Below are 22,584 nucleotides of genomic sequence, written 5' to 3'. Positions count from 1 at the left end.
ATAGTAGCAAAACGGGGGGGGGGGGGGGGGGTAGGAACTGCAAGCAAGACAGTGAAGGTACAAAAACAAAGGAGTGGGACGGGGAGGAATTATGTGTGTTACATACATGCTCGAGCTGAAATGAGAAAGGGGGCTTGTTGACAGGGGGGCTCTGTGTGGTGCAGAACATGAGTGAACAGGTATTGTGGGAGGAGTCATGGCTGGGTGACAGCCGAGGGGCGTCGTGCTCTGCGCTGCTGGAGAGCACATGTCATTGCAGTCCCGGACGCCGTGTGTAGTGCACGGAGACGGAGGAAGTTGAGACGCTGCAGCGAACGCACGTCCCTTGCAGGCTGCCAGAGCTCGCGGACCATCCCAGGGCGTGCCGTAGCAATAGTCGCTATATTGCACCAGGCAGGCACTGCCAGATCCCGGGTTTTCTCGCAAGATACATTTTTCAGAGAGGCAGCTTAGAGAGGAACCGTGACGTTTCCCGGAGAGAGTCGTGGTGCAGCAGGACTGCTGGGCCACCGAAGAAGGGGTAATGCCTGGGGCAAGGATGGTGACCCTGGCTTTTATGCTCGTCATCTTTTCACCCCGTCTCGGTTCTGCTCAGGTAGGGGCTTCTGTTTACCTATTATTTTTTGTATGATTATTTTATTTAGGTATTTGCTTCATTAAGAACCTTTTACCATCACCGCTCAGAGACATATAATAAAATCAAAACCACTTTTCAGCAATTGCTCAGACAACAAATGCAATCGCAGGCATAATTCATATTATCAGTAATACACTTCACTGCAATGTGATGCTTTCTTTAAACACGTCATCTAAAAAATCTAATCAAAGCTAAAACCAAGGGAAATCTTTCGCCCATTTAAAGGATCGTCCACCACTCTTCTGCTCTCATTCTATCGCCTTCTAAAAGGAATCTCCCAAGACATCGCCTTTTTTATTTTCTGAAGACTCGCAACGCCCGAGCGGAGCACCTGCGAGCGTTCGAAGCTGTCTGATTGTATGCAAGGCGGCCTTTTTAGGACGTGGGTAACCGACCCGTTTGCACGCAATTCGGACCCCATCTGCAAGCAGGCGTCCGCAGTCTAAAGTAACAACCTTCAATGTGCTTTTGCCTTGTGTCCATGTAACCACCAAGCCTTCCTCTGTAACCAGCAAGGTTGTTATATCTGTAACAGCGCCACGATGCCTTTGGGCTGATGTGTGCTTTAAAAATATGAATAAATAAATAAATAAAATTGTGTGATCTTATAGCTGGTTTCAGAGGCATATTCTGGTGAAATGCGCTTGCAGCCTGTTACTGCGCCTGTTGCAGAGATCTGTGTGTAACGCTCAGGTAACAGGTTTTAATCCTAGCAGGACGGACCTAGACAGTTGTCCTTCCACTTGTTGAACTGAGCGTCACTCTTAGCACCCAGTGTCATAGCAGATTTCATCTGGTAGTGTGATATGAGCACTGTCAAATGAATCGTTTTAAAAGCATCCTAGTATGTTGAAGTAGTAGTAACACAATGTATTATGTATTACTCGTGTACTTCTTACCATGACATTACTTGTTTCAAGGCACTGTGCAGAACTGACGAACATGCATTATCAATTATTAGCACATGGAGATTGTTATTGACCTCGTCTCACCCAATCAGAATGTTTAAGGTGCAGTCAATAACTACTGCTATTGACTTCGTTCAGAACATTCTGTTGTCAAAAGCAGACCGAGAAGCAACAGTGCATTTACCAGGAAAGATGTCTTCCAAAAAGACACTGCCTCTTTGCCATAATTTTTTTGTTGCTGCTGCAACATGCTATTCAACACACAAAAGAAAAAGCTAAAACATGGGAAAATGCTTTCACTTTTTTTTTATTTAGAGAAACCTTTTCCTTTTACATGACACCTGACGCATGATCATGTTAAAACTGTATCAGTTCCACAAAGGTTGCAATAAAAATGCTTAATTTATGAAGACAACCTTGTTATTCATATATTACAAAATAAGCCCACATATCTTTTACCAACTCAGTTTATTTATTTACTTTGCTCACTATTCAAAAAAGAATTTGTATTCACCACCAAAACTCCAAAACAGGTATTGCTACTGCCACTATGTGTTGATAGACTTATTGACCCCTCAAGAGATAATGACCCTTCCCCAACTTATGCCCTTGGCTTTCCTTGGGCTACAACTTGGTGGCAGATCATTATCCCTCAATAACTGCCCTGCCCTTGGGATATGAAGCTATACAAAAACATGACAGTAGATTAAAAATATTTATTATGTCACCACTATTCTCAAACAATTATGCTTGCTTTTTGTTTATTTTTTATTTTATAATTGTATGGTTTACAAATAAGCCTTAAATACATAAATGCACAACTCATTCTTCACACACAATTAAATGTACAATTCATTAACCTAGGGAGAGGAGGTGGGTTCAGGCTACCTCTTCCTCTGAGGTACTTACAGGTGTGGCACATCACACATGTGCACAAGACGTCCGGAGGTCCTGCAGACAGTACAGCTCGCGTTTAACCGACTGAAAAAACGAACAGCACATACACAGCGTATGCAACTAGAGTCTTTGGACTCCCTCATCTTTGGCAAACAAAGAGACGCCTTTTCCAAATAAACCTGCCCTGAGACTTCTAAACACTTGCAACACTTGCTTAAACTATATAATAAGTCTGTGATCTATTAGAACAAATACGCAGGTCTTATGCAATAGGATCTGTTACATGTAAATGTGAGCCACACCTGTAAGTACCTCAGAGGAAGAGGTAGCCTGAACCCACCTCCTCTCACTACATTATATCTATCCTCTAGTTTCAGGCCCCTCTATAAATATAAAAGAGGACCCCCCCCTTTCCCTCCTTTACAATTCCAATTCATTAACCTACCATAAAATGAATTATCACTACACAACATCCATACGTTCCATAAGTTATCATAAATGAGGCAGACAAAGGATTTTCCAAAATTAGAATGCAAGGAAAGGTTCTGTATCTTCATGCAGCATATTAGCCATTCATTTCAATTTCGGGGAGAATTCAGGAACCTGCCAGATTGCAATGTGCCTAAAGCATGTCGATCACTCCATTTCCAGGGCAAGTAAGCTACAGTTAAGTGAAAAAGGGATCCCTTGCAGTTCTGCCTAATTGGGCAAAGGATATTTTATTATTCACATACCGCTGGAGTAACCTTTCCCTAATAAACATTTTTACATAATCCAGTTGCAGAAGTTTTGTACTTTCGGATCTATAGGTCATTTTCAATATCCAATTGATGGTAAACTTTTCCTGAATGTCAAATGTTTTGAAAAAGTTTAAATATGACAAAAATGCTGTGCACATTTTACTGTACCAAGCATGAGCTTTTGATTGGGAACAGAAAATCACTTGTCAAATTATCTGTAGCAAAGTGTCTCGGGGAGGATAGCTCAGGGGCAACACGCTCGCCTTGGAAGCAAGACGACGCAGCAACACAGGCTCGATCCCGGATCCGTGCTAGGAAACCTCTGGGTATTAAGCGCGTTATAAATAACAAATAACCAATCACAATAAGCTAGCTTTTCTCAAAAGAAAACCATATTTGACCAAAATAAGAGTGTTATGGGAATATCAATAGAAACCCTTAGTTGACTATCCCCAGCTAAACGTGAAAAGCCCTTCAATTGTTTTCTCCAGCTGACCTCCTCAATCTTGCACATGCTCCAAAAAAGGAAACTAGCGCTCAGCACCAAACCATACTACAGCAACGCTTTACCCATACATGCACAAAGAAAAGGAATATAACTCTGTTGTGCATTGAAACTATCTAAAACAGCCATTACCGGGTATCACGAGGAGTATACCAAAAGAAGGGGAGCCGAGTCATGAGTGCAGCGGAGGGGAACTGGCAAAACACACATGTATGGGTTTAGGGATCAATATCAGAAAAACAGGCTGAACGTGGAGGAATTACTTCCACTTAACAGTGGCAGTATTCACCCAGGTCCACAATAAGTTCAAAAGGACGGTTCCATGTGTTAATATCCCCGCAAAAATTATCCCCACTAATAATATCGCCTATGCCCGTTCCCGACCACCATATGTATGGCGATATTACTGATGGGGATAATATTACCTGATACCAAAAGGACAGCAACATTGGGGGAATGACCCTACATACCAGGGAAATTACTGCTATCTCATTGACTTTCATTGACTTTCACGCGCGCTAATACTGTCAAATCGTACTGAGCCTGATGTGCATTAAATACTTCCTATTGTTTAAATGATGCCTATTTCTGACTTTGGATTTCATTAGGTATTCACCACAGGTGTTACATAGAAGGGGCAGCATGAGTTATATGACCCCTACTTTCTATGTAACTCCTGCTGTAAATATCCCATGCTATTACCTGTAGGAGGTATATACAATAGCGCATTGTTTACAATGACCACTTCTTTGCATTTCAGCTGTCCATAATTAACGGGTCATTTGCTTGGCGGTAGCTGCGAGATGTTGCAGCCTCAAAGCGTAGCACCAATCTAGAAGGGATTGTCACCAGATGTGTACAATTCCAGAGAGTTAGAAGACCAAGTTTAGGGTCGAAGACAGCGGTCACCAGTGAAGCATTATGCAGACCTACGGTAAAACAAATCGGTAAAACAAATAACACGGGTGTCCCCAGGTCACCAGTGAAGCTATGCAGACCCGCGGTAAAACAAATAACACGGGTGTCCCCAGGTCACCAGTGAAGCATTATGCAGACCCACGGTAAAACAAATAACACGGGTGTCCCCAGGTCACCAGTGAAGCATTATGCAGACCCACGGTAAAACAAATAACACGGGTGTCCCCAGGTCACCAGTGAAGCATTATGCAGACCCACGGTAAAACAAATAACACGGGTGTCCCCAGGTCACCAGTGAAGCATTATGCAGACCCACGGTAAAACAAATAACACGGGTGGCCCCAGGTCACCAGTGAAGCTATGCAGACCCGCGGTAAAACAAATAACACGGGTGTCCCCAGGTCACCAGTGAAGCATTATGCAGACCCACGGTAAAACAAATAACACGGGTGTCCCCAGGTCACCAGTGAAGCATTATGCAGACCCACGGTAAAACAAATAACAAGGGTGGCCCCAGGTCACCAGTGAAGCTATGCAGACCCGCGGTAAAACAAATAACACGGGTGTCCCCAAGTCACCAGTGAAGCATTATGCCGACCCACGGTAAAACAAATAACACGGGTGGCCCCAGGTCACCAGTGAAGCATTATGCAGACCCGCGGTAAAACAAATAACACGGGTGTCCCCAGGTCACCAGTGAAGCATTATGCAGACCCACGGTAAAACAAATAACACGTGAAGCATTATGCAGACCCACGGTAAAACAAATAACACGGGCGGCCCCAGGTCACCAGTGAAGCATTATGCCAACCCACGGTAAAACAAATAACACGGGTGGCCCCAGGTCACCAGTGAAGCATTATGCAGACCCACGATAAAACAAATCACACGGGTGACCCCAGGTCACAAGTGAAGCATTATGCAGACCCACGGTAAAACAAATAACACGGGTGTCCCCAGGTCACCAGTAAAGCATTATGCAGACCCACAGTAAAACAAATAACACGGGTGTCCCCAGGTCACCAGTAAAGCATTATGCAGACCCACAGTAAAACAAATAACACGGGTGTCCCCAGGTCACCAGTGAAGCATTATGCAGACCCACGGTAAAACAAACAACACGTGAAGCATTATGCAGACCCACGGTAAAACAAATAACACGGGCGGCCCCAGGTCACCAGTGAAGCATTATGCAGACCCACGGTAAAACAAAGCAGTCACCAGTAAAGCATTATGCAGACCCACAGTAAATCAAATAACACGGGTGGCCCCAGACCCTGTGGGGCGCAGCAGGTCCGGGCGCGCTTTACATTTGCCGCCTGTACTGGCGCAAGATTGAACCATCAGTGTCTGGCTGCATTGAAACAACCAGAGAGGCACTTGGAGACATTAACACTTTACCTGATCACTGCAGAGCGCGGCTAAAAGGGAAACCTTTGTTTTGTTCAAATATGACTTTTATCTTTCTGAGAGAGTTTTCAATTGTTCTTTCAAGGCCCTAACACTGGAGGGTATATTTTTTTAATTGTGCGGGGAGAGAGGGTAGGGAGGGGTGTGGGGGGGGGGGAATATTGTGTGGGTCTACGGCTCTTCTGTTTTGGTGGAGGGAGCAGGGCCCTGCATGATGCACACAGATCACTGTGGAGGGCAGCCCCTTTAGCTTTCTAACTGGGGTGGGACATTCTCGCCGTTGCATACAGGCATACTATGAAGCAGGTACCTTAACATCCTGAGCTAAGTATTGGGACCTGATTTTGCCTATTTAGTTGAATAAGATTTTTTTTAAATTAAATTAAATATTAGTAATTTCTGTAGTAGATTTCATTGACTATAATATATTACATTATACCCCCGACACCCTGTTTAAATAAATGTGCCACCTTTTCATGCCAGGTCTATTTTGTAGTGGCCACCCCGAGATTTACATTATCTGGACAAAACTCGGCGCCGTTAAGAGTACTGTGGTGATGGGGTGCCAGTATAATACCTCTATAACGTATCCTAACTTTACTTGGGTCACAGCTCCTGCCCCTTTTGGTTTTTCTCCCAATTTTATTTTCAAACACGTAAAAAAATGCAAGAGACTCCTCTGGATTCTCCCACTCCCGCTTCAAAAGCAGAAACTGAGAATATTCCGCGGAGTCACCCCGAACCACCAGGGGAAAAGGGAGATCATGGGCAAACGAAGGAGAGGCAGGTCGGATCAGGGCACCCCAAAAGGTGCCTGTGTTTCAAAAGTAGCATATGTATGGATTTGTGAAAACTAAACAAAGCATTATAACTTTGAACTTAATCCGAGTGGAACAACAAATAATAAAATAATAAAAATAAACTATAACCACAAGTAAAGAAATGATTCCTAATTTTGTCTGGCGCAAACCGACCATGATCATCACCCTAAAATGCACCTCAAAAGATGCAGCAACGTCTCACACAGTTGCGCCCCTGCTTCTACACTGTCCCAGCCTGACTCCGGAGCAAACCCAGCCTGCGTGACACTCTCCAAGGCAGTAGGCAGTTCCTGCCAGGTAGGCACACTGTTTCCACCGAGGGTTCCCTTTCCTCTTAGGCTGCCTGCGATAGCGTAAATGCCTGCCTTAGATTCATTCGCAGGCCCTACTGGGTACCACCCAGTCGACTGGATGCCATTCTCACCAGGTCTCTGCGGATAGACTGCAACAGCCTTTTAAAAGGCCGCTTAGTTACTCACGTTCCAGTGCTCTAACCAAATATTGTTTAGTGGGTCGGTGCGCCCGTGACGTCCCACCCCACTTCATGCACCCATTCGCCCCACACAATGGGCCTAATTCATGGCATTTTTAACACGGTTTAAAGTGACTGCACTGGTGCAAAGATGCAAAGTGACTTTGCACATTAAACAAACACCATGATTCACAGAGCAGTGTAAAAGTGTATTTTTACTGTAAAATTACTCTTTGCACCGGGCTAATGGGCCTAATTCACGTGCAGAGTATTTTTGCAGTGCAAAGTGGCTATGCACTGCAAAAATGCTACGTGCACTGCACTAAAAGTTCCATGAATCAGGCCCAGTGTGTCTGTCAAAGGACCGCGTGCCCTCGTCCGTGGGCTCAGACCCGTATACTTTCAGCAGGCCATTTTAAACCCGACGGGCTTTGTTCTCCCGTGCACGTTTCTATTGGCTCTTTGCCATTCCATCTTTTTCCTGCACGAGGATGCTATGGAATAACAATATGCACCCTCTCTGCTGGGAACTACTGCTCTTCTTTCCAATCTGGGAAGACAGTTCAGCGGGTTTAGCACCCACCGCAGTGTACAATGTCCCACATATTTTGTTGGTTTGGGGTCGCAAGCTCGACCCCACTAACTCGTGAGCCCTGAAAGTGGCAGATACACGATTGCTCTTGTACAATAGATGGATGCCTGCATTATTTGTACAACAGCCTGTACGCAAATATTCTTATTACAGGTCAACTGCAACTTAATGAGAACATGACAGGACTACTTTTAGCAGGTTACATTTGATTTATGATGTAATGTCCGCTGCCAGAGTCCGAGCTCAGTGAAAGGCAGCTCTCTCAGCAGAATCCCAGCTGCCGCATAATAACTTAATTGGAGCCATCACTAGCTTTTACAGATTCCTTTAGTTTGAACTAATTGTGTTGCTCAAGTCACAATCATTAGTTGATAGCTAAGGAGGTCATTTATTTTAGTTTGTTTATTCAATGTACTGCTGGGAGTGGGATTTAGTACCCGGTAGCAAGAATATCTGAGTGCTAGCACTTATTAGGACGTTGTGTGCTTGAGGCAGTGAACCAGGGTGCTTTTAATGGGCAATGGAGCAACCTCAAGGATGTCTGCACCTGCCCGCTTTTTCCACCTTTGCCTCCCTCCAGACTGTCACAATGCTGATTCCACTGCACCTGTGGGCCAGACTCCCTCTCCCTCCCTCACTTCTCCTCCATTGACACAGAATACTCTTCTAAGCAACCGTGGCTCGTTTGTAGAACTCGGAGGTGGCTGGTGAATTTTGGAGGGGTGTCAATATTTGAATCATGGGTCAAATTGGTGCATTATATCGCACACCTTTCTGTGAAAGATTTAGTAAAAAGCAGGATAGTCTGTAATCGTTTTTGTTGGGCAATTCATTAAAAAATCAATAGATGCAACTCACCAACACTGACAGGAGCATTTACCAAGGCGTGTTCATGATTGTTAGGAAAGATGTCCATTGCATGTGTAATTTTCCCTCCAGTTGTGTATCCCCCAACTTTTTGCTTTGTTTAAACACCATAGTCTGACTTTAGAAGAGGAGCAGAGCCTTCTGCTGCACTCCTCTGGGCTTTTCGCTCTTTTTATTATGGGGAAACATGACCTTTAAGACAGTCAGTACTGGGAGACTTTGTTTCCCTTAGTCCTTGTCAATGTTGCAACTTTTCTGCAACATGTTACAAGTGCACAATGTACCTTCCAGTATAGTGCACTTGTGTCTTCCTGTAATTTCTAAAGGTCCTAGTTACTCTGAAAGGATTTTTTAGGAGAAGTGCAGGTGTGGCTTGGACAGGGCTTGTGGCAGCTTATCTTTTTGTGTATTTTTAACCTTTTCCTGCCGGGTACACCGCGGTTACTGCGTTTGGCATGGTTAGGTGGCCTGGCTACAAAATGACCACGCCATGAGGTTTTTTGTCCTGTACTTTGGCTATCTTGCCCCTTCACCTTCCACAGGTCGAGCCGACCCGGGTCAGTCCTTATTTGGGCATGCATTCTCCTGCGAAACACCAAGCTTTCACAGGATTCTGCATGCTTTGAGTGTGCGCCCCCAGGATGTGGGCTGGACTATCTAGTTCCAATACACATCCTGGCTGCCAGAGAGTCTGATGTGCTGTGAATGCCTGGGACCACTGTGGTCCATGATTGGTCCACGTATGGTATGCCTGTATGTGAGCAGATCTCCAATTGGGTCCTCTTCATTTTGGCACGAAGGAGATTTTGGATAAGAGAGGACTCCAAACCCCATACTGTAAAAGCAAAAAGAGAATATCGAGGCTGAGTACCACAAAAGGAAATGCACCAAACTCGGGTTTACAAAGATACACAGATCTTTATTCTACAACTGGACAGTTTTCAAAGAAACAAAGTATCAGATAGCTATCTGGCCCTCAGTACATCACAACGAATACCAGCCCTGTCGGTGTGAGAAGTGAGTGGGACTGTATATCAGAACATTCACTCTTTTATACAATTCTAACATGATGTCCAGCCCATCTACAGGTTAATCATTCCTAGGGCTAGGGGTTCGTGCCGCGTTCACTTCTAATATATTCGCCCATATGCATATGGTTTGTTCCTAGTATATTCACAAATAAGTCACAGTGGCAACAGTGTGTCTTTGGATTTAACATTAAGCCTTCGTACATGTTTTATACAATATAGTCAAACAAGTGTTCACATTCAATATTTAAACAGCGTTATGCTTAACAAATGCTCGTGGATTAGTATTGTTGGCACAGGTAATCCTCGATCTACAGGTCAACGAAGGACAAGGTCTCCTTACATGACCCTAACATTTGGCCTACGGGCAGTTTAAGCATTAACTTGTATGCAGAGGTCAAGACGGCCATGTTACAAACAGAAGAACACTGTCCACCATTTTAGAACACAGGGTGACTTTGGAGTGAGAATCAAAATGGCGGATAAACCTAAGATGGCGGCTAAATCGATCTAAGGTCAGAACCTTGCAACGCAGATTTCTTTGTAGAGCGACTGGGCTTAGGCCAATATATACAATAAAGGAGGCACGATAAAATATCCCGTTCGACAAACCCTCCTTTCGGCCTAAGACAAGAGCTAAACTGCTTCTAGCCACTCTAGGAGTAACTCCACGTCTCAATGTCCATACATCCTGAATCACTATCAAAGATGTCAATTGCCATTAGATCAGTTACTAAGATTTCTTTCAGCACATATTCATTGGAGTTCTTGTCTGGGGTGTATACTTTATGTCCTAATGTACCCATCGCTTGTGCACAACATCCTCCTAACATTGAACGCATACCAGGAAGACATTGTATACAACAGCAAAGAAAAAACAGAATACCTAAAATGATCAGCAAGACCGAAAGTAGTTTCCATCCCCAAGATTGCAAGAAGTCCCAGAACCAAGCGCTAAGATCCCAGTTTCCCTCGGGAACGTGCACTTCTGAACTTAGGACATGCAGATTCTGTATTGCCTTGAAGATAGTAGGGGAGGAATCTGGTACAAAAACACAGCAAGCGGACCCCACCAATTTACATACTCCACCAGGTTCAGCTAGGATGACATCTAATGCCATCCGGTTCTGAAGTGCTACTAACCTTATTGCTTTCTGTTCTAGAGTCATATTATAGAGTATATCAGTGGTCTGGTTGATGGTCCTCTCCAGAACTCACACGCTAGTCTCCTGATATCTTCAGAGTTCATTATTTGTCCCCAAAATGGCACAAAGGATTTAGCTACATCTCCTAGAACTTGCGCTGAAGTGTCAAAATTCTCGTCCCGTCGTGGACAAGCCTTTGAAATTTCTACAGTACTAAAAATGAATACCCCGGGTAACAGAATCCCTAGGTAACAAGTTCCCTGCCAATCCCTGGGTAACCATGGAAATGCTACATTACCGCAAACAAAGTAGACAGGTTCGCCTACATACAAAGGTTTGTCTTCGCTAGTCAAATTCACAATATTGGCGCAACCTTTAAAATCACCCATTAACTGAGTACCATTCCTTTGTATGCAGAAAGAAACTGAATCGGGGCTATGATTAACAGTGTAGGAAGGAGAGGTGGCATCCTTATTGCCTATAGGAGCCATCTTGAAAGAGATGAGGTGACTCTTATTGGTCCCGACGGCTATCGGGAGGGTGTTGTGTTTGATGTAATCAAGGCTCCACAGTTTCAGGTTATTCTTGGAATCCCTTGGTTAGAGACACATAATCCTCGAATTGATTGGCGAGCTAAGAGAATAACCTTCCGGGATTGTACACAAACCTGCTACCCAATAAACCTGAAGATTAATCTAGCATCTGTAACCTCTGCCTCCATGCAACTACCTCCGGAATACCAAGACTTTCAGGACGTCTTCCAAAAGGAACAGGCCAACACGTTACCTCCTCACAGATCGTACGATTGCAAAATCGATCTGGTGCCTGGTGCACAACCTCCTTGTAGCAGGATTTATGCCCTTACCGAACCTGAAAACCTGCATTTGAGACAATATTTGGATCAATACGTAGCTAATGGTTTTATTCACCCGTCAAAGTCCCCGGCATCCTCGGCTTTGTTCTTCGTGCCCAAAAAAGAAGGCGACCTTAGAACTTGTATCGATTACCGCGCATTGAACCAGATAACGGTTAAAAACCGTTATCCTCTGCCTCTGATCCCTGAACTCCTTGACCAGGTGAAGGACGCTTGCAAATACACCAAGTTAGATCTCCGGGAGGCTTATCATCTGTTACCAGTTAAAGAAGGCGACGAATGGAAAACTGCCTTCCGTACTAAATACGGATTATTCGAGTACCAGGTGATGCCTTTCGGATTGTGTAACGCGCCGGCTGCCTTCCAATACTTCATGAATGATGTCCTTCGGGAACTCATCGATGTTTGTGTAGTCGTATATATCGATGACATTCTGGTGTACTCCTCTTCGGAATCTGATCACAGAAAACACGTCAGGGCAGTACTTGAAAAACTGCGCCAACACAAACTATTTGCTAAATTGGAGAAATGTGTTTTCCATACCACAGAAGTCGAGTTTCTAGGTTTCATCCTGACACCCAAAGGAGTCCGAATGGACTCAAGAAAAGTGGATGCCATCCTCAAATGGCCATCACCTAGCTCTGTAAAAGGGGTTCAAAGCATGCTTGGCTTTGCCAATTTCTATCGCAGGTTTATCCCGGAATTTTCACGCGTGGTACAACCCATTACTACACTCTTGAGGAAAAATAAATGTTTTGAATGGTCTGAAGAAGCCGAGCAGGCCTTTCAGGATTTAAAAGCTAAGTTTACCTCCGCACCTATATTGAAACACCCGCGTCCAGATCTCCCTTATGTCGTCGAGACTGACGCATCCAGCCTAGCCATGGGAGCTGTCCTGTCCCAAAGAGATCCCGAAACCAACCAACTGCATCCCGTAGCATTTTGGTCCAGAAAATTCTCGGCACCCGAGGTTAATTATGCAATCACTGACAAAGAACTGTTAGCCATTAAGTCCGCTTTTAAAGCCTGGCAGCATTATCTGCTTGGCGCTCGACATACCATCACAGTGATCACTGATCACCGGAATTTACAGTATTTGAAAACCGCCAAGGCTCAGTCATCACGGCAGCTCCGATGGGCTTTGTTTTTCGCTGAATTTGATTTCGTGATTACCTATCGACCTGGCTGCAAGAATGGCAAAGCAGGCGCCTTATCCCGAATTGGAATGGGAGAATCTGATAGAAACTCAGAACCAGTACCAATAATTCCCGAACAGAGGATTCTAGGCATGACTTCGTTACAGACGCTTGAAGACATTCAAGCCAGAGTGAAACAACTCCTGGACCCTACAACCTTACAGGATTGGATACAAAAGGGATCAGACTTTACCATAGATAATGGTTTACCTTCTTTCCAAGGACGCTTATTCCTGCCATATAAGGAATTACACGAACTAGTTATTTCCGGTTATCATGATACATTAATAGAGGGACACCCCGGTATTGCCAAGACAGAGGAAAAGGTGAAACGACAATTTTGGTGGCCCTCTTGGCAAAAAGATGTTAAATCTTTTGTGATGTCCTGTGGTGTTTGCGCCCAAAATAAAAGTCAAAAGAAAAGACCAGCCGGTCTCCTTCAACCTCTAGACATACCGCCAGCACCCTGGCACACCCTATCAATGGATTTTATTACGGACCTGCCTCTTTGTTCGGGGTACAATACTATTCTGGTAATTGTGGATTTGTTTTCTAAAATGGCCCACTTTATTCCTTTGAAAGGTTTACCTTCAGCTTCTGTCCTAGCCAAAGCATTCCTCGAAAATATTGTTCGGCTACATGGATTCCCATCTATACTAATCTCTGACCGGGGAAGCCAATTCATTTCCCACTTCTGGCGCAAATGTTGTCAAATGGCGCAGATCGACGTAAGATTATCGACCAGTCACCACCCTCAGACCGATGGTCAGACCGAGAGGACAAATCAGACCCTTGAGCAGTACTTATGGTGTATGTTACAGCAATCTCAAAGCAACTGGAAGGACATTCTTTGGATAGCCGAATACGCATATAATAATTCGGTACACTCTGGAACTGGCCACAGTCCTTTTTATACTTTGTTTGGGCATCACCCTTGAACCTCAAACCTTGACTCACCTCAGAACCTCAGAATGCCTGCAGTAGAACATCTGCATTCTACAATTACCCAAGCCTTCAAAGATGCAACTACGCATTTACAACAAGCCAAGAGAAAATACAAGGAGAATGCTGATCTACATCGGAGTGAAGCACCTCCGTATCAGATTGGGGATCAAGTGCGGTTAGCTACCAGACATTTACCACTCAAAGGGCCTCGAACTTTTAACCCAAAATATCTGGGACCTTATTCTATTACGTCAATAATTAACCCAGTGGCTGTTAAACTTGATTTACCAGCTAGTATGCGAATTCACCCTGTTTTTCATGTGTCACTTCTGAAACCAGTGGTACCCGGAACCCGACTACTCAAACCTCCAGAACCTATTCTAATAGATGGGGAGCCCGAATTCAAAGTGAAGAACATTTTAGACTCAAAAATGTTTAGGTCAAAACTGTTCTACCTAATTGATTGGAAGGGGTACGGACCTCAGGAGAGGTCGTGGGAACCCAGCGACCATGTGCATGCACCTCGATTAGTCAGGAAATTCCACTGACTCTTCCCAGACAAACCAAAACCCCCGGAGGGAACAACCTTGGGAGGGGCCTTGGGGGGGAGTGCTGTCATGATGCCTGCTCCCGGGGAGCCGGTTCAAGCACTGCGCCCCCGAAAGCGGACATCCAGTCCCCAAGGAAGGACCCAGCAACCCCATATAGGGGCCCTTTGGACAGTGTCCTGGTGCCTATGGCGCCAGGCTCATAAAAGACATCAGTCCTGGCGCCATAGGCGCCAGGCTCATTATGAGAGTGCTTGGGTGCACTTACCTGATGCAGACCATGCTGCAGGATCCCAGCCTCCTTGAGGCCTGAAAGGAACTACTTTACCTGTGGGACTAATTTACCATCCGGGCGTGGTCAGGGAAGGATACATACCTGATTGGAGGAAGGATACATACCTGGAACTTCTTCCAAGGCTATTTAAACCCCACCGAACAGCCACACGTGCTTCGCGTTGTTCTGCATCTAGCAGCTGGACGCTCACCGTGTCTGCTCCTGCATCCTGACTTTTGCCACGCCTGCCAGCATCCTGGATCACCTGCAAAGGAAGAGAAGAAGAGAACAGAAGAAGGAAAAGTCCTTACCTGCTAAATCCGCATCCCAGAGACATCTCGCCGACAATCCTGAGAAGGAAGACTTTTATTTAAAAGCACATCGCGTCGATCGCTGCAGCGCCGCATTCCACTCACCTTTACAGGGCGCCTCCATGTTCAGCAGCGATCATCCGGATTTGCAGTCACGCCCCAGCGCCTAGGGAGAAAAAGACAAGAACAAAAGGTGAGAGAGAGAAGGGAATAAGGAAAGCTAAATCTCCATGTTATTAAGACTTACCAGTTGGTTCATTCCCTCTTCATTTCGGGTCCGCGCCGCATCCTGGCATTCCGTACCCCGGCCCCTATGGGGAAAAAGACACTAGCATTAGCGCATTAATGCATGGACACAAGGGGAATCTCTCATCAAAAAAACGTACCTGGAAGCCAAGCAAGTTTGGTTCTCACCAATCCGAAAAGCCAGTGAAGTAACTGGATACCAACGCGCCCCTGCATCAGAAGCAGAATGGAGAGCTTGTCCTTCCAGACCCTAAGGTGTGGCGCTACGGGGAATCACAGAAGGGTTTTGAGGAGGGTGAGAGGGGAAAGTGGGAGGCCGATTGCATTACCCCGCAGACAGTTAATCCCCTATTTTAGCCTACAGAAGGGTACCTCTGCGAGCCAGACAGTCAAGATTTGGGGGGCCCGGTCCAGTCCGTCTTCCGAACCCTGCGCATCACCTTAGAAGAGGTCACAGCAGCGCAAACCAGGCAAGCGCCTCTGTGGGAGTCAGGTCAGCGTTACACTGGCCTACCCATAACCACCTGAAAGGGAGAAAGCCCAGTCTTAGTTTGAGGGGTTGTTCTCATAGCTAACAACACGATCAGTAAGGCATCCGGCCATTTTAGTTTGGTTCCGGCACATTTAGCACGGTTCTTAGTGAGCTTGTTCTTGATGATGCCGTTGTGTCTTTCCACTAATCCAGCACTCTGAGCGTGCCTAGTCGAATGGAACCGTTTATCTAATCTGTAATCCCACGCATATCTGCAGAATTACAGCAGCGATAAAGTGTGGACCATTGTCCGACCAGATGACTTTCGGTAACCCAAACCTTGGAAAATATTCCTTTCACATAGTCTTTGCCGTGGTCATAGCTGTGGCATCTTTGACAGGTAAAGCCTCAACCCATTTGCTAAAAGCACAGATGACGACTAATACATACTTGAAATTGTTGCAACGCTCCATCTCAATAAAATCAAAATGAATAACCTCAAAGTGGAGAGAAGGTGGACCAAAACTACCCCTAGTAATTGATGTGCCGTTCCCCACATTATGCTGCAAACAAATCATGCAACCATGAACGAAGCGTTCAGCTATCTTAGGGATTTTGTCATTCACCCATACTTTATGCAACATTTCAGTAATTATATGATCACATATGTGGGTGGGACCATGAGCCATAACAACCATCATCATAATATATGCGTCAGGCAGTAACCACTTCCCTTCAACTTTGTCCACCCAACACCCATCATCATCCAATTTCCCCAAGCCCTCAGCCCACTTCTTAGATTCTTCTAACGTGGTATCGGCTTGGATATCCCTTACGGAATCAATACCCTCATCCAAAGTACAGGCATTTGTGGCTTCCCTTGAAGTATGCATTTATGAAGAGAAATCAGTTGCAGTCTGTTTGGCTATCTGGTCAGCAAAAGCGTTCCCTTTTCCTACATTGTCTACAATCTTTTGATGCGCTGCACATTTTATTATAGCTAGCTGAGTAGGAAGTGCAAGCGATGAGAGTCACAGTACTATCAAGGAGCCATGTTGGATTTTGGTACCATGTGAAGTCAAGAAACCTCTTTCTGCCCAAAGTCTACCGAAGTTGTGAACCACCCCAAAGGCGTACTGACTGTCAGTATATATGTTTACTGTAAGCCCTTCTGAAAGTTCACAAGCTCGGGTCAATGCTATAATCTCTGCGGCCTGCGCGGAGTTATGCGTGATTCTCTTGGTTTCCACGATCGTGCTCAATGTGGTGATTGCATAAGCAGCTGTGGATATAACATCCGGGAGTTTGAAGCAAGAGCCATTGCAAAACAGCTCCCTTGTGGAGTGTTCAAAGGAGTATCTTTCAGATTGATTCTACCCTTTGGGCCTCATTACACGGAAGGCGGTGAGCCATGGCGCTATTAGCGCCATGCTCATGCCGGTAAAATACCGGCACCGCCTTGGCGGAAAGGGGATTTACCGCCCCATTCCAAGGTTGGAGGGGCGGTAAATCCCCCTTCCGCCATTGCCCTTCCCCATTCCCATTTCTGCCCCATAGGGCTCTATGGGAATGGGGAAGGCGCTAATTACGGCACCGCAATTTTGCGGTGCCGTAATTAGCTCCGAGGTCCCTTAGCGGGTTGGATTTTAACGCCTGAAAAAAGCAGGCGTTAAATCCCCCAACCCGCTAAGGGACCTCGTAGTAAGGCGGTAGGGATTTACCGGTACCGGTATTTTACCGGTACCGGTAAATCCCTAGCGCCATCCGTGTAATGAGGCCCTTTGTCTCTTGTTCGGTAGTGTAAAGGCAGTCATGTGACTCTTCGTCACTGCAAGCAATACCTTGCAGGAAAGGTAAAAGTTCAGCCGGATTAAGAACACAACACCTCTTAATTTGTACGTGTGGTGCAAACAAGATCAATTCATATCTCGTTAATCGTGCGGAGGTGAGATATTGCGTTAGTGTTCTGTTTAATAGAACATCTACAGAGTGAGGTACCATCAGGGTTAAAGCATGGCCTAGGACCATTCCCTCGCTCTGCTTTACGGACGCAGCAGCAGCAGCAACAGCAACAGCTCGCAAACATCTTGGCAAAGTGCATGCTACAGGATCAAGGGCGGAAGAAAAGTAGCCACACGGCCTATTCTTCCCTCCATGTTTCTGCGTTAATACAGCCAAAGCACATCCATCACATTCATGCACATTCAACACAAATGCCTTTTCATAGTTTGGTGTGCCCAAAACCAGTGCCGAGCACAATGCAGTCTTGAGCAAATCAAATGATTGCTGGTGCTCCAAGTTCCACGGTAATGGCGAAGAAATGCCCTTCTTCATCAAAGCCAACATTGGTTTAATCACTAGTGAGAAATTGGGGATCCACTGCCTACAGTAAGAAGCCATTCCTATCAAGGCTCTAACTTCCTTCTGCGTATTTGGGACAGACATGCTAGAAATGAGTTTTATCCATTTAGGCGTCAACCTTCTTCCCTCCTTTGACAGGAGATAGCCTAAATAGGCGACCTCCTGACAACAGTATTGAAATTTATTAAGCAAAGCTTTATGTCCATGTTTAGCCAAGTGAATAAGCAACAACACAGTGCCCTCCTTACAAGCGCTCTCTGAGTCAGCAGCTAAAAGCAAGTCGTCAACATATTGAAGTAGTGTACAAGTAGAGGGCAACTCAAGAGTATCGAGCTGCTCTTTCAAAGCCCTACTATAGATGCTTGGAGTTTCCGTGTAACCTTGCGGTTCACGGGTTAAGGTAAACGAGCGTCCTCCTAAGGTGAACGCGAATAGATATCTACTGTCTTTGTGTATAGGAATACTAAAGAAAGCATTCTTTAGATCCACAACACTGAAATGAGTAGCTGAAGCCGGGATCATAGTTAATATCGTCGTCACATCAGTCACAATTGGAAATTGTGGAGCAACGATCTTATTGATGGTACATAGATCAATTATGAAACAAAAGGGAATATCATTATTGCCTTTTTTGTACACGGGCAAAATCGGACTATTGCACAAACTACCTGCAATTTCCTCAATCACCCCTCGATGCACAAAATCGGAGACAATGCATTTCAAAGCTTGCTCACCATCGACCGAGATCTTATACTGGGGAATACGTGGCAGCTTTACTCCATGTTTCAAGATAATCTTAACAGGTTCAATTTGTAAGACACCGACGTCATTATCATCAATAGCCCACAAACACTCCGGAACATCACTGAATTCTGGCGCAGAGGTCTGGTCAAGAATTGAGAGACAGAAAGTTGCTGTGGTGAAATCGTCAAATGCACTCCATCAGAAGAACAATGAATTACCGCATTTAATTCCTTCAACAGATTCAACCCCAACAAATTCTCTCCATAATTCGTAGTCAAAAGGAATGGACAATGGTCCGTAGAGGGACCCAAAGAGATTGGTACCTGCGAAGAGACCGGACAAACAACTGGTGTGCCAGAAAGCCCTACAGAAACATTGGTTTGCGCTGACAGTGGAATGTTTGAAACCTGTGAATGATCAATGGAACACTTCTGTGCCCCTGTATCTATCAAGAATAGATGTTTCCTATTTCCCACTAACATCTCAACGTAGGGACCTTTCTGATTAACGGGAATAGGCGTTGGTTCCAAACCCTGCTTCGGGCAATCCTAACAGAACAGAATGTCGTCAAAAGGAAGTTCTTCAGAGAGGTAAGCGGCAGAAGGATGATCAAAAATGTTGCTGCGAATCCTGCGAAAACTGACCTCTACCAGGGCCCCCTACAACTGGGCGTCCTCTGAACCGTCTACCCATATTTCCAAATGTGTTATTTGACCTCTGCTGGAGGATCAGGCATTGTGCACGCCAATGACCCTCTTGTCTAAAATATGCACACTGGTTAATGTTTACAGGACCCAAGGGCACATTTCCTTGTGGAACGTACTGACCTCTAAATTGTGAATTACCCCCTCTAGGGCCTCTAACAATTTGCTGTAATAGAACTTTCATCTTTAAGTCTCCTTTTCTCTTTTCAACTCTTTCTTTTTCGTTATTGACACGATTCTCATAGTACTGAGCCATGTGCAATACTTCTGACTGAGACTTCGCTTGCCAATCGCTCTCAGAGGACATCATTTGCGACTGGATGTCAGGCAACAATCCACGCACAAATTTGTCCACGAATAATGTTTTCTCAGACTCTGTGCCTAAATCCTGTCCACTGAAATCCGAAAATACCTGTTCGAACCGATTAAAGAAGTCGGTAGCATCCTCAGACTTCCCTTGGACACAGGCAGTAAGCTTGTCCCAAATAATTCTCTTTTCAGGAATTATAGTTTTCAATTTCGTAACTATTCTGTCAGGCAAAGTTAGTATTACCTGAGGTGGTCTTTCGCCAGCTGGCCTTTCTCCATTGAATCTAACCTTGTTAGTCCATGTATCTCCTAACCCTGGTATATCATCTATAGTTCTAATCTGCTTCCACAAATCAACAGGCAGGAGTACAGGAAATAACAAATCAATATCACTTAGAGTGAATACCGAGGATTGCAAAACAGACTCTATTTCTTTGTAGAACCCTGTCGAATTCTTTCTAATGTCGGGAATAGATTGTTTGATGGTGTTCACTTCCTGTCTCGAACGGGACGTGAACGAACTGCAACACATAATGTGCAGGAATATCTTGAGCAGCTGTGCCTGTTGCAGGATTAGCAGGAATCTCTACTTTTGGGACAAGTGTCGGAGGGACCTCTCTCATAGGCAACTGAGAAGAAGGCAACTCCGAACGCTTGCTAAGCAACAGAGCCAAATCGAGCGCTAAAGCAGCCGAAGAAGTGTCAAAAGAAAAAGCTCTCTTATAAATACTCAATAACTCTGTGGGACAACAAATCTTTCCTTTTACACACTCATCCTGTAGGTACTCTACTATTACCTGTATCCCTTTCCTCTGCATTTCTGGCGTATACTGACTATACGTATCATATACCTCAACAGGAGTTATCGATGTGTCTGAAATCCATCTAATTGCATCTTTCGTACAAATTTGTGTTTCCTCAGTTATCAATTTCCGACAAAGAAGGAACCGTTTCTGTACGAACATAACGTCCAAACTATCACCATCTTCATCATCATACCGTAACCTTTCCAGCTCCCTTCTATACTCAAGAACCCTCTCAACATGCTCTTGTACTTTCTCCACAGTATCTCTAGAAAACGCTAGTATTCAGATCCCTCAATCCTTGTGAGAGATCTATGTCATTCACCTGTTCCACATTACACATAAGTGAATTCCTAATCCTTCAATAAAAATGTTAGCCTGTTCACCCTTCTCCATGCAATGCTTAGCCGATGCAGTTAACTCATGTCTTTTCTCTGGAGACACAGTATTACGAGTTACAACCCTCAATCCTGCTCCCCGATCTACTACAAGTGGTATAGAACCACTTGGAAGAGGGAGAGTAGGCAAGTTTTGAACATCAGAGAACAGAGGTGCTTTTACTGGTATAGCAGGCAAAGGTGGAGGAACGGGTGGGGGAGGAACGACAAAAGGAGGAACGACGACTGGAGGAAGAGGAAGAGGAACAGCAGGAGGAACAATAGGAGAAACGATAGGTGGAGCAGAAGGAACTATGGGAGGAGGAATAACAGCAGGGAGAGGCAAAGCAGCAGGAAGAGGAACATACGGAGGTGGCGCAGTGGCACCAGACCTTCACTCATTTAACAGTTTATCGATAAATTCATCAGAAACATGAAAGTCTTTAGAAGGATAGATTTTCTGGATACCAAGTGAGAAAGACCTATCCATATTCCTAACTGACTCAGACTGTTTATTTTGGTCATACAACAATGCTTTTTTGGCGTTTGTCATATGCCGGCGCGCATGCTTTTCTCTACTCTTGAGCTGCTGCAAAGCTTCTTTCTTCCAATTCTGTAATACGCCAAATGCTGCAGGTCTAGCCTTTTTCTTCAATAATATAGACTCTAAGTATTCAATACGAGGGATTTCGAAACTACCATTGATTGGCCACTGAAGTTCGGAAGCATGTCTAGTTTGTCTGTGCCAAATATCATTAAATACTATACTAACAATACCATGCTTACAGTACATAGTAGACGCCGGCGACCCCTGCATTGCTGCCGGTCGGCCAAATTCCAAAGATTGTCTGTCCTTGCGGAATAATGCCCTGAAGCAGGCAGACAATTTCCCAGGCATATCAGAATACTGGTGTTACCTGGTCCATAATTGTACTTGCAAGAACAATGCGCCAAAACAAATGATCAGGATACTTAAGAATTGGGTCACAACTCACCTGATCAAATCCTAAGGAGGTCCGATCGGATTACAAAGTTTTCTAACAAAGATTACCTCATGTTTTGTTATTTCGGGAAATCTGCCGGCCTCGATATATGGACCCTCGTCAAGATGCCGACTCGGACCACGTGCTCACCGTCCAGGGATCGGATTGTGCAGCGCTGCTGAGGTCTCGCTTCTCATCCAAGAAAGGGTCCCCCTTTACACCGTACGATCCCGGTCCGATAGCCGTGTCAACCTTCAACGAGCTGGCATCAATCTTGAGGGTCCCTATTCGGGTGCCATCTGTAAAAGCAAAAAGAGAATATCGAGGCTGAGTACCACAAAAGGAAATACACCAAACACGGGTTTACAAAGATACACAGATCTTTATTCTACAACTGAACAGTTTTCAAAGAAACAAAGTATCAGATAGCTATCTGGCCCTGAGTACATCACAACGAATACCAGCCCTGTCGGTGTGAGAAGTGAGTGGGACTGTAC

At 45.0% G+C, this 22,584-nt stretch overlaps 1 protein-coding gene across 2 annotated transcripts in view; it reads left to right on the top strand.

The window, feature by feature from the left end:
* The first annotated feature begins 245 nt into the window (after nt 1–245).
* The window catches only part of LOC138472476 (neurotrypsin-like), a 1,741,737-nt gene continuing 1,719,398 nt past the window's right edge, over nt 246–22,584 (top strand). For both annotated transcript variants that reach the window (XM_069610681.1, XM_069610682.1), the window contains exon 1: nt 246–595. In XM_069610681.1, the coding sequence (XP_069466782.1) occupies nt 524–595 (72 nt within the window). In that variant the 5' untranslated portion in view covers nt 246–523. The remainder of the gene's footprint in view (nt 596–22,584) is intronic.

This window comes from Ambystoma mexicanum, chromosome 8, assembly GCF_040938575.1.
Source record: "Ambystoma mexicanum isolate Mex_15411 chromosome 8, UKY_AmexF1_1, whole genome shotgun sequence".
In the NCBI taxonomy this organism is placed as follows: Eukaryota; Metazoa; Chordata; class Amphibia; order Caudata; family Ambystomatidae; genus Ambystoma; species Ambystoma mexicanum.
Note: the sequence above shows the minus strand (reverse complement) of the source record. Positions and strands in the feature narration are given on the sequence as shown.